At 35.0% G+C, this 13,095-nt stretch overlaps 1 protein-coding gene across 3 annotated transcripts in view; it reads right to left on the bottom strand.

Moving 5' to 3' along the window:
* The window catches only part of KIAA2026 (KIAA2026 ortholog), a 55,459-nt gene that overhangs the window by 26,561 nt on the left and 15,803 nt on the right, over nt 1-13,095 (bottom strand). For all 3 annotated transcript variants that reach the window (XM_005241630.4, XM_027792769.2, XM_055790636.1), the window contains one exon: nt 4,904-4,980. In XM_005241630.4, the coding sequence (XP_005241687.4) occupies nt 4,904-4,980 (77 nt within the window). The remainder of the gene's footprint in view (nt 1-4,903; nt 4,981-13,095) is intronic.

Genomic DNA, 13,095 nt, shown 5'->3' with positions numbered 1-13,095 from the left:
AGTCATGTCTACAGAATGTACCTACCTGTCTGTGTTTTGAAAAAGTATTTTTCTTATTCCTGTCTTTCAAAAACAGCTTTTTATGTTTTTCCTTTCAAAATATGGATGCTGTTTTCTTGAAAAACAACTGACAAACAAAAGTAATCTGTGTGTTTTGGCTTACCATCATTTAGGGCAATTAAAGACCTTAATAAACTGGAAATTACTAAACTGTTAAGTTCTTCCATATCATATGTTAAGACTTGCTTCTTTCTGAACATCCTTAGGTGGAAATACTTTCATTAATTTCAGGAAATAAAATCCAAACAGGAAAAAAATCCACAAAAATGTTATCATACAACTGCTGATTTTTAATTTTTTTTCCAAATCAGTAATTCATGACAATATATTTTTACTTCAATTACACATGCAGTTTTAGATTTACAGTGAATGTGTATTAAAAAAACATTGTTTCACTATTAAAACACAGAACTGACACTTCAGCAAAACACGTAAATTTCAGAAACCTCTAACACATACATGCCATTATTTTCATAACACTTGTGTACATTTGAGAGCATTGAGAAACTGGAGTGACTTAAACTAAAGTTCACAGGGTTTACATTTATCAAGTTTAAAATAGCAAATGAATAGGAAATTAGCACTGTCTTGCTGTAGACAATGTTTGTAAAATAAAGTTGCTAAAGTTTCATCTCTTAACCCAGAAAACAGCATTACTATGTGTAACTACCAGGTTGAACTTGCATGTCTATCCTGCCCTTGAAGAAGTTCCAAATATGTAAGATGTAAACTGGAAGCCAAATATTGGATTTGCTTTTCCCATTTGGCCTGAAATCTGTAATACTGTAGTATTAGATAAAAAGGTACAAGTTTGTCACATCAAACCCTTGAAATAAGTAAATAAAGGCATGGATAAAGATTTTCCCTGCACAGTTATAATCCACTCCTTTGACTATATACATGACAATTCAGTTTTTAGATTTTATCATTGCTTTTTATTTTCTCCTTTGAGACACATTTAGTCCAGTGTACCATGGATCGAAGATTAAGCAGAACTACGAATCAAAGAAAGATACTGTCTTCATTAGCTATAAGCAGGTGAATTTCTTTCAAGGACTCACTTCTAAGAAGGCAAAGAGTTTGTAAGGAGAAGGATGATTTCAATGTTGTTAGTTGAACGCTGTCCTGGAAATACCAACTCTATCTTTGACTCTACCATAAAAACCTCCTACATGTCATCAGACAATTCATGTGGCCAAACTTTTCACAGGTCCCAGTCCCGTCTCTCCTTTTCAGAAGAGTCACTTGAAACATAAGGATCCAATTTACAAAATTGTTAGTGTATACTAATCAAAAGTATGTCAATGTGAAAAGCAATGCCAATATGTAAAGTTAAGTTGTCTTGGGGCTGGGGGTGACAGTGAAGAGTAATCAAATCTCTAAGTCCCAATTTTCATCAGGAGAGGTGTACATTTGAGGCCAATATGTGTTTTCCAACTGCCCACTGGTAAAACAAGGAAGGTAACAGCACCTCAGCTTAGAGGATTTACTGTAAAATTTAGTTTATTATTTGAAATACTCCAATACTGTACTAAAAACCACTATAAAAAAGGTCAAGAAGAAATTTATATTTCTTCAACCAAAGCAGGATTTGAGATGAGGTACTAAAGATGCACACTGATTGGGAAGAAGCTATTTCTGAAATATTTCTCTTGCTTGGTTAACATTTCCCTTCTTACAGAACGAAGCCAGCATTTTGAAGGAAAGATAAAAAGAACAGTTATAAAGTGTAATCTATTTTGTATGAACATTTTAATATGGAATCTAGCTGCTATTTCTCATGATAAACCTAATGTTTCAGTATTCTTTTCTCATGGTTGTTAATTAGCTGAACTTAGCAAGTCAATTTTCTGCAAACACCCCTGACTTTTAAAATTGTTTTGTATGTTTTAACAGGTAAGTTAATGTGAAGGCAAAAATGAAGGTATTAATGTTACAATCTAATCATTCTGTCACATTCCGATAGCTTTCTGGTAGTTTCACATACTGGTCATGAAGAACATGCCTTCCAATCATCCATCATAAGAAAAAATCTGATGAGAAAAAAATGTTTCCTTTATAATTGATCAAAGGTAGTGAAAGATAAGCTAGACCCTATTCTCTAGAACACGGCGTGGTGGCTTAAAGATTGATTAATGTACAAGTCATGTAATTAATTACGTACATGCCAACTACAACAAAGACGTTTTCACATCAGGCACAGTACTTACTAAATATGGGCTTATTGAATATAATGGAGGCTTCAGGTATTCAGTATTCCAGTAATTTTTCAAATTCAGTGTTCAACTCTCCTCTTAGGATACAATCTCAGATCTTAGTAATCTCTCAAAGAACCTCACTGACTCCTCAAGGAGGAAAGACAGGAAACATCCCCTGTTTTTTTTAAGGGAAGACAGAGGGACCAAGCTCTATTCCAGCTGGGGGCTCTTCCATCATCCATTTCTCAGAATTTATAAATGAACTATTCATGATTATAAAAACAAATCTAATCTGAGGATTATTATAAATACAAACCTAGTGCACTCCCCCAGATCACTGATGTTCCTTCCTCACCTCCCTTAACTTCAGCCAACCTTTTAGCATAATTTTTACTCACTTCAGTGGGGTTTCATGCTTAACTTCAGGTTATCTGTGTAACTGCTGCAAGTTATACTTTTATTTCTGATGAACCTGTTCTTTTATTGCTGCCTTCTCCATGTGGAAAACATCCAGACAGTCCCTTTCAATATCTGTATTTAATATAGACCATAGCTGATAAAACTGAAACTGTTAAGACACACTTAAACAGTACAGCTGAAGTTAGTCCAGTTCCTTAAAATGCATGTGTTCCTTTTTTTTCCTTAGTTATAGTACATGTACGTCTATATAGCTACATGTGTATATATGTCAGGGGAAAGGAGGAAAGACTGAGACAAAGCACTTCTTACCAAACCTAAATGTACTTCAACTGGAAAAGAAATCCAAAAAATGCACATTTAGTGTCCCTTCTGTAATGCAATATAATTGCTGCAATGTCTTTAAAACATTAGTAAGCAAAGGTGGTAATAAGCTTGGAATTCAGAATTTCTTTTAAAAGGAACTATGCAACAGCCAAATAACTCTGCATCAGTGAAGCCGTAGACTCACTTCTCAATGTTCAAGATATTAAAACCAGGACATTTCTTGTGTCTTTTTCTTTCGTATAGAGAATTTAACATGCATCTGCTTTTGTTCTGGGTTTGTTTTTTGTTTTGTTGTTTGTGTTTTTTCTTTTAAAGCAGCCTTGAGCTATGAAATTAACATAAGGCCTGAAGTCACATACAAAGGAGTGACTTTGACTGACCTATGCTTTTACTGCTTTGTCCATGACATTCGAACTATGATAGAGAGCAGCAAGTCTCTCCAGTGTGTGTATATATATATATATCTAAAAATGGTAATATTCTTATGATTATACCCTCCCTGGCACACTCACAGGGCCTCTATATACTCAAGCTGTCTTACCAAATACTTAAAAAATATGCTCTCACCTTCAAACAGTTGTATAATTTCATTATGTGTCCATGTATGTGGAGAAGGGTATCTTGAAGAATACTTTACTAGGCTCTAAAAGTCTTAGCAGTATTCCAAATATCAATGTTCTAATATTTGCAAATACTCTTAATTTATACCAGTCCTGCCTGTCCTCTTGAAAAAGACAGGTTAAATTATTAAAAACTTCCCTAATAAGATTAAACTGCTCATACTTAACAGTCTTAGCTTTGCCTAAAACAAATACAAAGACAAGCTTTGACTAAAAGAGCCAGGATTATTTTGTTAAGTTTTAATTAACATTTCACCTAGGTAATGTGATAATGTTTAGTTTTACACTTAGGTAAGAAGTTGGGCTAAGCATTAATGTTTTAGACTACTGAAATGCAATGGTTTAATGCTGTAAAAAAATATTTCTAACCTAACCATGTACTTTCATGGCATGCAGGTAATGTGCTGGGAAAAATTTTTAATGTTACCTGTTTTTTGGAGCTGCTAGGAAACATTTTAGTCACTACCATTAGAATACAAAAGTCACTGTACACTCAAATATCTCGATATTGGCTGTTACTAAACAATTTTATCACCAGATATCCTACTAGCTCCACCTGAAACACATCATCATCATAGAATAAATTGATTCTATGTGAGAGTTTTACAGAACAGTCATGCTTTAATGTGGGTCTACTGCTCAGGATAGCAGATTGCTTTCTGAAAAAGAGTAATTTACAGCCAAATAAGAACTTCAAGCCAAGCAGTCATGCATAAATAAATTGTGACTTAGAACTGAAGTACTGTAACTATTACAGTATCATAAAACCACCTTACCATAATTAGTACTGTTTGCTTAGTGCTCCCTGGTCTAAAGGTCACATACAGACAAGGGGTAAAAGCTGCAAGCAAGATGAACCCAGCAGTCTACAAATTTTTTGCAAGTCCTTCTATACATCAAGCTAGATTTCAATTCAAGGATCACAGTGTCACACCACATACAAAACCCAAGTAATTTTATACAAGAATACTATATCTACCTGAAAAAAATCCATTAACAACTTTAGTTTTTACAGGTTTTGTCCTGTAACAGATTTATCTGGGATCTTTAACAATACTGTGAAACAGTGTGTAAGAAGCACATAATAAAAAGTGCTAGAACATTCTCTACCAAGAAAAGGTGAAATGCACTCCTAAAAGCACTATCAGATTAAACCTTGTGAACTAGATGAAGGAAATTCAACTTTGATTAGGATATCCAAGGTCTCCATCAGAAACTAAATGACTTATTTTATAGACATTCAGATTTCAAGTGTTTAAAGCAAAACTTAAAATAATTTACCTGAAACTCTGGTATGGTAGACTTTGTGACACCTTTCCTCTTCTTTGTGATTGCTTTTTTAGATACCGATTTTTTTCCTTGTAAGATTAAAAGAGAAAAGCTTTATAAGGCTGTTTGTTGTACTTCATTAATAAAACCAAATTACATATAGACTTGAAAGTTAAACTATAACTAACGGATTACAGTAAGTCACATAAACATGATGAATCAGAACTAGACTCAGCAAAAGCAAGCATTAAACAATTCTCTGTGCAGGGCAATTGGGGAGAAAAGAAAGAAAAAAAAAGAGAAAATAATAAACCCACTATGATGCCCATAATATACCACCTAAAAATGTAAGTCATAAAAGAAACATTGACACCACCGTTCTGAAAGGAGTGAAATCCACAATCTGCCACAAACTTAAGAAAAATATCATCTTACCTGCAAGATTTTTTCTCTGACACTGTAAAGCGAACCACATATTATGGCCTGGGATCTCTGTATCTTACAATAAAAAATACCTGCAAAGCATCAGTAATATCTAGAAATCTCTAAGTTACCAATTAAATCAGATTGCTGATCTTTTTTTCCTGGCCGTAGCAAAGCCTAACATTTTAGAAGAAAGCAAACACCCTCCTATGATGCCACTCACAGTCAACTGTGCTATGTAAGAACATGGATGTAACTAAAAACCTCCTTGAAGCTAAGGCAAGTACTTTACTGCCTATAGTATCAGGGTTCAAAATCACATACATTTCTCAAATCAAGTAGCTGTATCACCAAGCCATATATGCAAGATAATGGTGTTTCTTATATAGTTATTTCTACATTCACATGGTAAAATGAAACAATCTCACCTTTGCCCTATTCATGCAGACCAAAACCATCACTCTAAGATTATTGCCGTGCTCACATTTATGAGTCCTAAACAATAATTAAAAACCTTTAAAAAAAATCATATGAAAGTATGTGGCATTTGTTGTCAAATAGAATCATTACAGGCACTTGGCAATAACACAAACACAGGTAGATTTGGTATTTAAATTAAAGAAACTATTCACAGGAATTGCATTTAATTTTTCCTAATAGATGCTTGCTTGTGTGTGCAAATACATATGTACATATACATAAACCCACTCATAGGTGCCTAGGCACCTATGTTTTTAGTTTATTACACTACCTTATTTTCAATTTATTACACTGTGAGCTTCCTGAACATCTTACCTGAATCTGAAATAAAACACACTTAAGAGACAGGGCACAGGGCTCAAAGGATCTAGATTTGAAACATCACATAAAACCAAATCATATAAAAATCAATAAATCAAGCTAGATTTGGAAGTCCACATACTGAATAAATAACAGAATTTAAAGAGCCCTCAACTACCAAAACGAAACATAGATTTTACGCTACAGAACAAATGCTAAAACACAGAAGCAAGGTTATTAGAACAATAACTCAGTTTTGACAATGGGCAAAAAAGTCAGCATTTGTTACGTATTTTATGAATCCAACTGCACTGAAAACGTAATTGCTACTACTGAGAACTGTGTTGTCCATTTAACGAACTAAAGCAGACAAGTAATGTAAGATTTCTTGACTAACTGACTCAAAAAGAAGTATGGTCATATGGTGGTTCCTTGTTATAATCCTGTAAAAGAACATTACCTGGCAAGAAATGAAGGGATAAACACATGGGGCAGCTAGACTTTTCTTGCTTCTTTACAAAAAGAAAGACTTGAATGTGATTAAGCTGAAAAATCTTCATTTTACTTGAATACTTTCAACACACTTTTCAGCAAATATTTACTTGAAAATTTTCGGCACCAGGTGCTGTATGATGTAGTATACTTCAAAAAAGTAACAGTTAACAGAAATATACTCTTTTTTTTTCACCAATATTTCCTATTGAAAAAAGCTGGGGGTGGGGGATTTGTTAGGAAGAATTACAGTTAATTACCAAAAAAATAAACTTAATAGTTCTTCCTTCACGGCAGCATCTGAAAAGCATGCAATAGGGAAGATATGGGGTAACAGACAGAACAAGAATTAAAAAAAACCACACTTGACTAGGAGCGCAAGACAAATGAGCCTTACCTTCTGTGTAACCAAATCAAGGGAAAAACATTTTTGAAAATAGAGTATGACATATGGGTTATCATAAAGCACACCTACTGGAATACATGTACCGTAAGACTTGCACAAGTCCCAGGCTGACATCGGCCATGAACTAAGAATATATCTCTACATAGCAGCACCACAGATTCTTTCCCACATTGTGACTATACACACTAGATATCCTTTGGTGCAGGCACATATCACATACCAAAAAACCCCAGAAAACACTATAGATATTTGCACAATGGGAGAGAATTAATATATACAGCAAGCCAACTTTGGCAAACTCATCTTTTACCTTAGAAATGTCATTATAAAATAATCACACTGAAATTCAAAAGAAGCTATAGGAATAATACTGATAAACTTTTTTAAAAAGTTATCTCTGGTTTTCCAAAAACCATATTCTTGTTTGTCAAGTTTTAGAAGAAAAAAATTATTCAGTAATTTTTCAAGGAAAAACATCCCCAAAATGATAAAGGAAAACTTGTATTTATTATTCCTGAGACAATGTAGCTGCACCTGTATCCAGTTTCCAAATTAGCTTTAGTACCTAAAAATACTCCAATTCATTTACCTTCAAGCTGAAAAATCTTTGGATAAGATTAACCAAGGATCAGATTTCCACAATAAAAAAAAAAATCAAGATCTCTTAGTTTAGATTCTCAGACCACAAGCTGACACATTCAGCAAAACCAACAGCAATAGTAGGGGATGCCAGCCTCTACCACCTCCCTGCTACTGGCTCTGTCTTATGTAGCATAACCATGCAAACACGTCAGTCATGCCACCACAGAGCAGCCAGCTTCAACTGCCAGGCTGAGGTGGGCATAGATTCTGTATGGAGCATAAAAATCACTAAGGGGTTGAGCAGGCATCAACTGTGAGTGGCAACTTCTCAAACCACTCCAACAGAGCTTCTCTGCCCATAAGCAAAGAGGCTATTTAAAATGGTTTAAATTACTTCAGCAGATGAAGTAACATCTCTGACAGTAGCTAGACACATTTTGAATCACAGCACACTGTACTTTTCAAAGCATTCTCAATATATAAATATATTTAATTCCTCACTAAAAGTAATCAGTTAGAAAAAAACACACTTTAATGAAGAAAAAAATTTCTAACAAAGAAGCTCATATGATTCTCTCTTCAGGTCACCTATTCCAATCCAACATACCCTTGCTTGCTTCCCACCTCTTGGTTCCCAGCTTTTACTAGCCATACTTCATAAAACACCTGATTAACAGCTCTACACTTAGACAAAATAACAATTTCAGTACAAAAATTCTCAAAGAGGGAAGGATGAACAGTGGCTCAATAGAAAGATTTCCATCTTTAGAGGTCTTCAAGTCGACCTGATCTGGTATTTGTGACGATCCTGGTACGAACAAGGATTCAGAATAGGTGACTTCCAGATGTTCCTTCCAACCAGCTTTTCTATGGCTCTGACTCTTGAGAAGACTGCCATGCACAGCATACATATATTAGTAACAGATACATAGGAAATCAGTAACTTTTGTCCAATCAATTTCTTTATGCTTCTCCCTAATCATGTAAGAAAGGAAGGAGAAAAACATTCCCTACCAAAACAAATTAAGTTTTCCAAACTAAAACAAGAAGTCCAAAGAAAATAATGACCTTGAAACAGCTGAAGCAGCCTTCTCCTTCAATAGCTGCAACAACATAAAAGCTGGTTTTAGCCCCATCTTGAGATGCTAACAGTAGCCCCCCTATTCTGCCACAGCTACAACACTAAATTGTTTTTTGCAGAGTAGAGAAATACTTGGACAAGTATTGATAAATGTTTTATAAATAAATATGGAATTATTCTTATTCCTGTTTCCACTATAGGGTAATACTTGTAATAAAGATTGAAATTCTACTTCTTTTTGATACAAAGTTCAATTTCAGATACAGTCAATCCTTCTTTGGGAGAGAGAAGAAAAAAAAAAAAGAAAAAAGACCTTTATTCCTCCTTGCCAGAATTACAAAATAACATTACTGAATAGAAAACAAAGCTAGTTTGTATTCAAATATATACATATCAAATTTATGTTTAAAAAAACCAAACCACAACAAAACCACAAACTCCAAAACCAAACTACTCTGCTGCAAATGGAACTGTTCCAAAGCTAGAAAATGTCAGCCTACATTATTCCTGTGTAACCTTACAATCACCCACTAATCTGACTTCACCGTGCCACAATTATTAATTATGTCTCCACACTGCGTTTTCCAAGAGGCTCCATCCACATCTTGGGTTTCAGTTCAGAGGGAAAGAGAGTACAAGACATCTTACGTTGGACAGAAGTCGTAACTATCAGCTCTTTTCCCCTCCCATGCTGCAGAAGAGGATCAGCTCTTTTTACACCACCTCCAGTATTGACAGAGAGCTAAGCCATTCTTGAGATTAGGCAGTGGACAACTATAGACACACAAGGCAAGAGCCCTTCCATGTTCAGTGGACATACCAGGAGTGTGCAGCAAATAGAGTCCTTCTCATTCTGTACCAGAGAATAAAGGGAAAATATATAATCACTTTAATCTTCCCAACAAATCTTATCCTAAATTAGACTACAGTTCAGTTATTTGTGGATATAGAACAAAGCTCTTTATTGATCTGAGGTAGTATTACTCTGCAATAGCATGTTACCAACCTATACCTACAGCTGGTAGCACTGGAGCCCAAAAGCTCAATTTGCCTGTTTCCTGACTTTACTTGCTGAAACAAAACACTTTAATATCAGATTGAAAAAAGAACACTGTCAAAATGCATACAATCTGCAGTAAAGGACAGTGCAGTTGTCTAACATTTTAGCCATCATTCCATTGTTTTTTCTGAATAAAAAAACAAACTCCACCTTGCAGCAGGAATGGAGTAAAATACAGGTTTTCCACAGTAAACTTATTTGAGCAACACCTTACTTATCTGCCAAAAAAGCTGAAAACTGTATTAAGCAGACACAAGTATCTTTAACCTGGATACTGCCCTGTCCACCCAGACAGCGTTTGGCTCTTAATGGATGATGAGGATAGAAACCTGTATAGTGAGTATTAGCATAAGCCAATAACAGGGGTTAATGAAAGCACTAACGTGAATATGAAACATGCTATTTGGACAAAAGCTGATTTCAAAGTAAGTGAATGTTGTATTGGAAAGCGCTGAAATATCTGTACTATTTAAATAGTGTATGCCAGGTTTCATGTATGACTTAGTCTCAGAGTAAAGACTACTTTATGCAACAAACCTAAACTAAACCAAAATAAATGAGTAAAATAATTCAAAGATGAAAAAATTTTACATTACTGTGTTTTAATTTTTAGTTCTATAATAATGGTGATTACAATTTGTGGAGTGGAAGAAATAATGACTCCCTTGAATTAATACTGTTTTGATTTATTATCAGTTCAAATTTCAATTCCAAGAGATTGGATTATTTTATACCTTTGACTGGTAGTTAAGAGCAGGTTTTTATCTATTTTCCTTCTACATATTTTTAATTTGTTAAACAAACTCATTGCTGAAAGTAAAAACCAAATCCAGATCTACAGATCTTTCATGCTTATTCCTTTGAAATCACACCACTGCTGAAACACTTCTGTTGTAAGATTCACTGGCAACCAACATTGTAATAGTCAACAGCCCCTTAGCCAGCTCTGAGGAAATTCTTAGATGTTATTTAAGTTCAGTAAGCCCAGAAGTTATCTGGCTGCCATAGGTTTTCTTTCAAGCAAAACCAAATTCCACAGATGTTATTACTGAATAGATGTGCAGGCAATTAACAAGGTAACATAAAAACTAGGGCTTGGACACAAGTTATGACGTCCAAAAAACCCACTAGGGATATATGATGCAACTAAAACAGAAACCACCTCAAGCCATCTGAGGTGCAGTAGGGGGAATAAATAAATGATGTTTCAGATCTCTTCTAGTCCTATTTTAGAGGCATAGAAATGCAGACAAAATACTAAGCCATAGAAATGCTCCTGACATTTGTAAATTACCTCAGGAAGGACAATAAAACCCATTTATAAGTTATCATAATATAAATCATTTTTACTTGAAAACAGGAACATTTTTACAACATTTTATGAACTATGATATTTGAGTCCTTGTGGCTTCTGGAAGAACAAAAGTAATGTCAATCCATGCTTCAAATTATAAAGTGGCAACACAGACCAATTTAAATATCAAAATTTTACTATTTTTTATTAAAAATGCATTTTTTACTGCATATGCAGCAGAGCCTTATTCCTCCAGATGGGGAAATGGATGTTTTTGACATCAAACACTAACTCAGTAATGTTTGCAGGGTAAGATAAAGTTAGCCCCCTCCAAGAATTCCTCTTTTCTTGTTACATTCTAGCAGCAACTCCACTGTTCTCAAATAGAAAAACTGGCCCCGTATTTTCTTGTTCACAGACTTGTAAGACACGTTTCATGCCTTTCAAAGATTTGGCAACTGCTGGGCATGTCCTGTTTTCTCTTTATTCTCCTAATCTATCTTGCTCCAAACAGCTCCCCTTTTAGAAAAATATAATGTGCAATAATCTGGAAAATGAAGCATTACTATAGACTTTGAAGCTTCCGCACTTACACTACTTCCACACATAGCATATGCTTTTATACAGTCAAAACAGCAAAGCAGATAAAGTTGATGTACAGAACTACAGAACAATGCAAGCTAAGCCAATAAAACCTCAGTGGCACCTGTTACCAAAGATACTGACACCACAGCTTATTGCATTGAGTACATTGTTAAAACTGGGTAGAATACCTCATCTACTGTTTTCAGTGTGGTTAACAGGGCTGTTCCAGATCCAGAGGCTGGACAACAGTAGAAGGAAGTTTTTGCAAGTCTGAAGACAAAAGTGAAGACTAAACTCCCAAAGACAGTACACAAGACACTACAAATCTACGCTGCCAGGCTGTTGAATTCAGTTCTTCACATTCAGGCAATGCTTGACGTCATACACAAAGTGTAGTGGTACTCTAAAGAAATAAAATATACCGTGAAATAGACTTCAAGCAGGTGCACTGCTATGAATCTTTCAGAGCACAAGTACAGGGTATAGAATTTACATTGAGGTTCTTCTAAAGGTGTGTGCTATGCTGGTGTTTTCTACACCAATTGGAATAAAAGAGATTCAACTTACACTTACTTCAACCTCTGCTTCAGGCACATCAGAGGTACTTCAAGCAGCCTCTGGTCCCTCCTATTTTCTCAACCCTACGGATGTTCTGAATTTCATCCAATCCCCAACTGAAACAATTCTCATGCTTTTGTAGTGTGCCTTGCACTATAACCCTCGTTGTACCCCACAATTCACTTCAGCACAGCCATCTATCTTAGTCCAGATCCAAACAAGCCTATCACTATTGTCACAGTCCAATTCAAGGATTTATAGCCTCATTTATTTAACTCCAGTCGTAAAAATATAACATTTAAAATGTACAGAACTACTGATTCTGTCTTTCCATTATATTTGGTACTACTCTGTCAATAACATTGACACAGAACACTCCCACAGTAATAACCATCACCTTGTTTCAAAGACACAGATTCAATGAAGTGGTTACGTCATCCTTTTCATAACTTGCAAGAAAACCTTGTAACTACAGCAATGCTCATGACATCGCTGTGCTCTCCAGTAAGTTTTGCTCACAATACTTAATGGAAGTTTTCAGCTAAAAAACCCCGGCACAACCAGTCTTAGTCATATACAGTATCTTTTCAGTACCACAGCTACAGCAAGCCAGGAACATGCAAATCACCAACAGAAATATGAACTATGACTCATTTACATTTAGCTGCCTCAGAGAATCAACAGTGGTGGAAAAAAAATCACCTTGTTAAAATATAAGGAAAGGTACTCACTTTTACATTCCTGATGCTCTCTTCTACCTCCTATACTTTTAAAGAACTTTGTAAAGAGTGGTTATGGCTATGATCAGATTTAAATCAAGTGTTTTTGTGAATTCAGAACAAGTTTTACCAAATCTTTCTCTATTTTACACTGTAAGGGTATCTTTAAACACAAGATTTTGGAAGAACTTTGAGAAATACTACTTAGCCTTAAACATTACAAA

This window comes from Falco peregrinus, chromosome Z (assembly GCF_023634155.1).
Source record: "Falco peregrinus isolate bFalPer1 chromosome Z, bFalPer1.pri, whole genome shotgun sequence".
Taxonomy (NCBI): Eukaryota; Metazoa; Chordata; class Aves; order Falconiformes; family Falconidae; genus Falco; species Falco peregrinus.
This window is presented reverse-complemented; position numbering and strand designations above follow the sequence as displayed.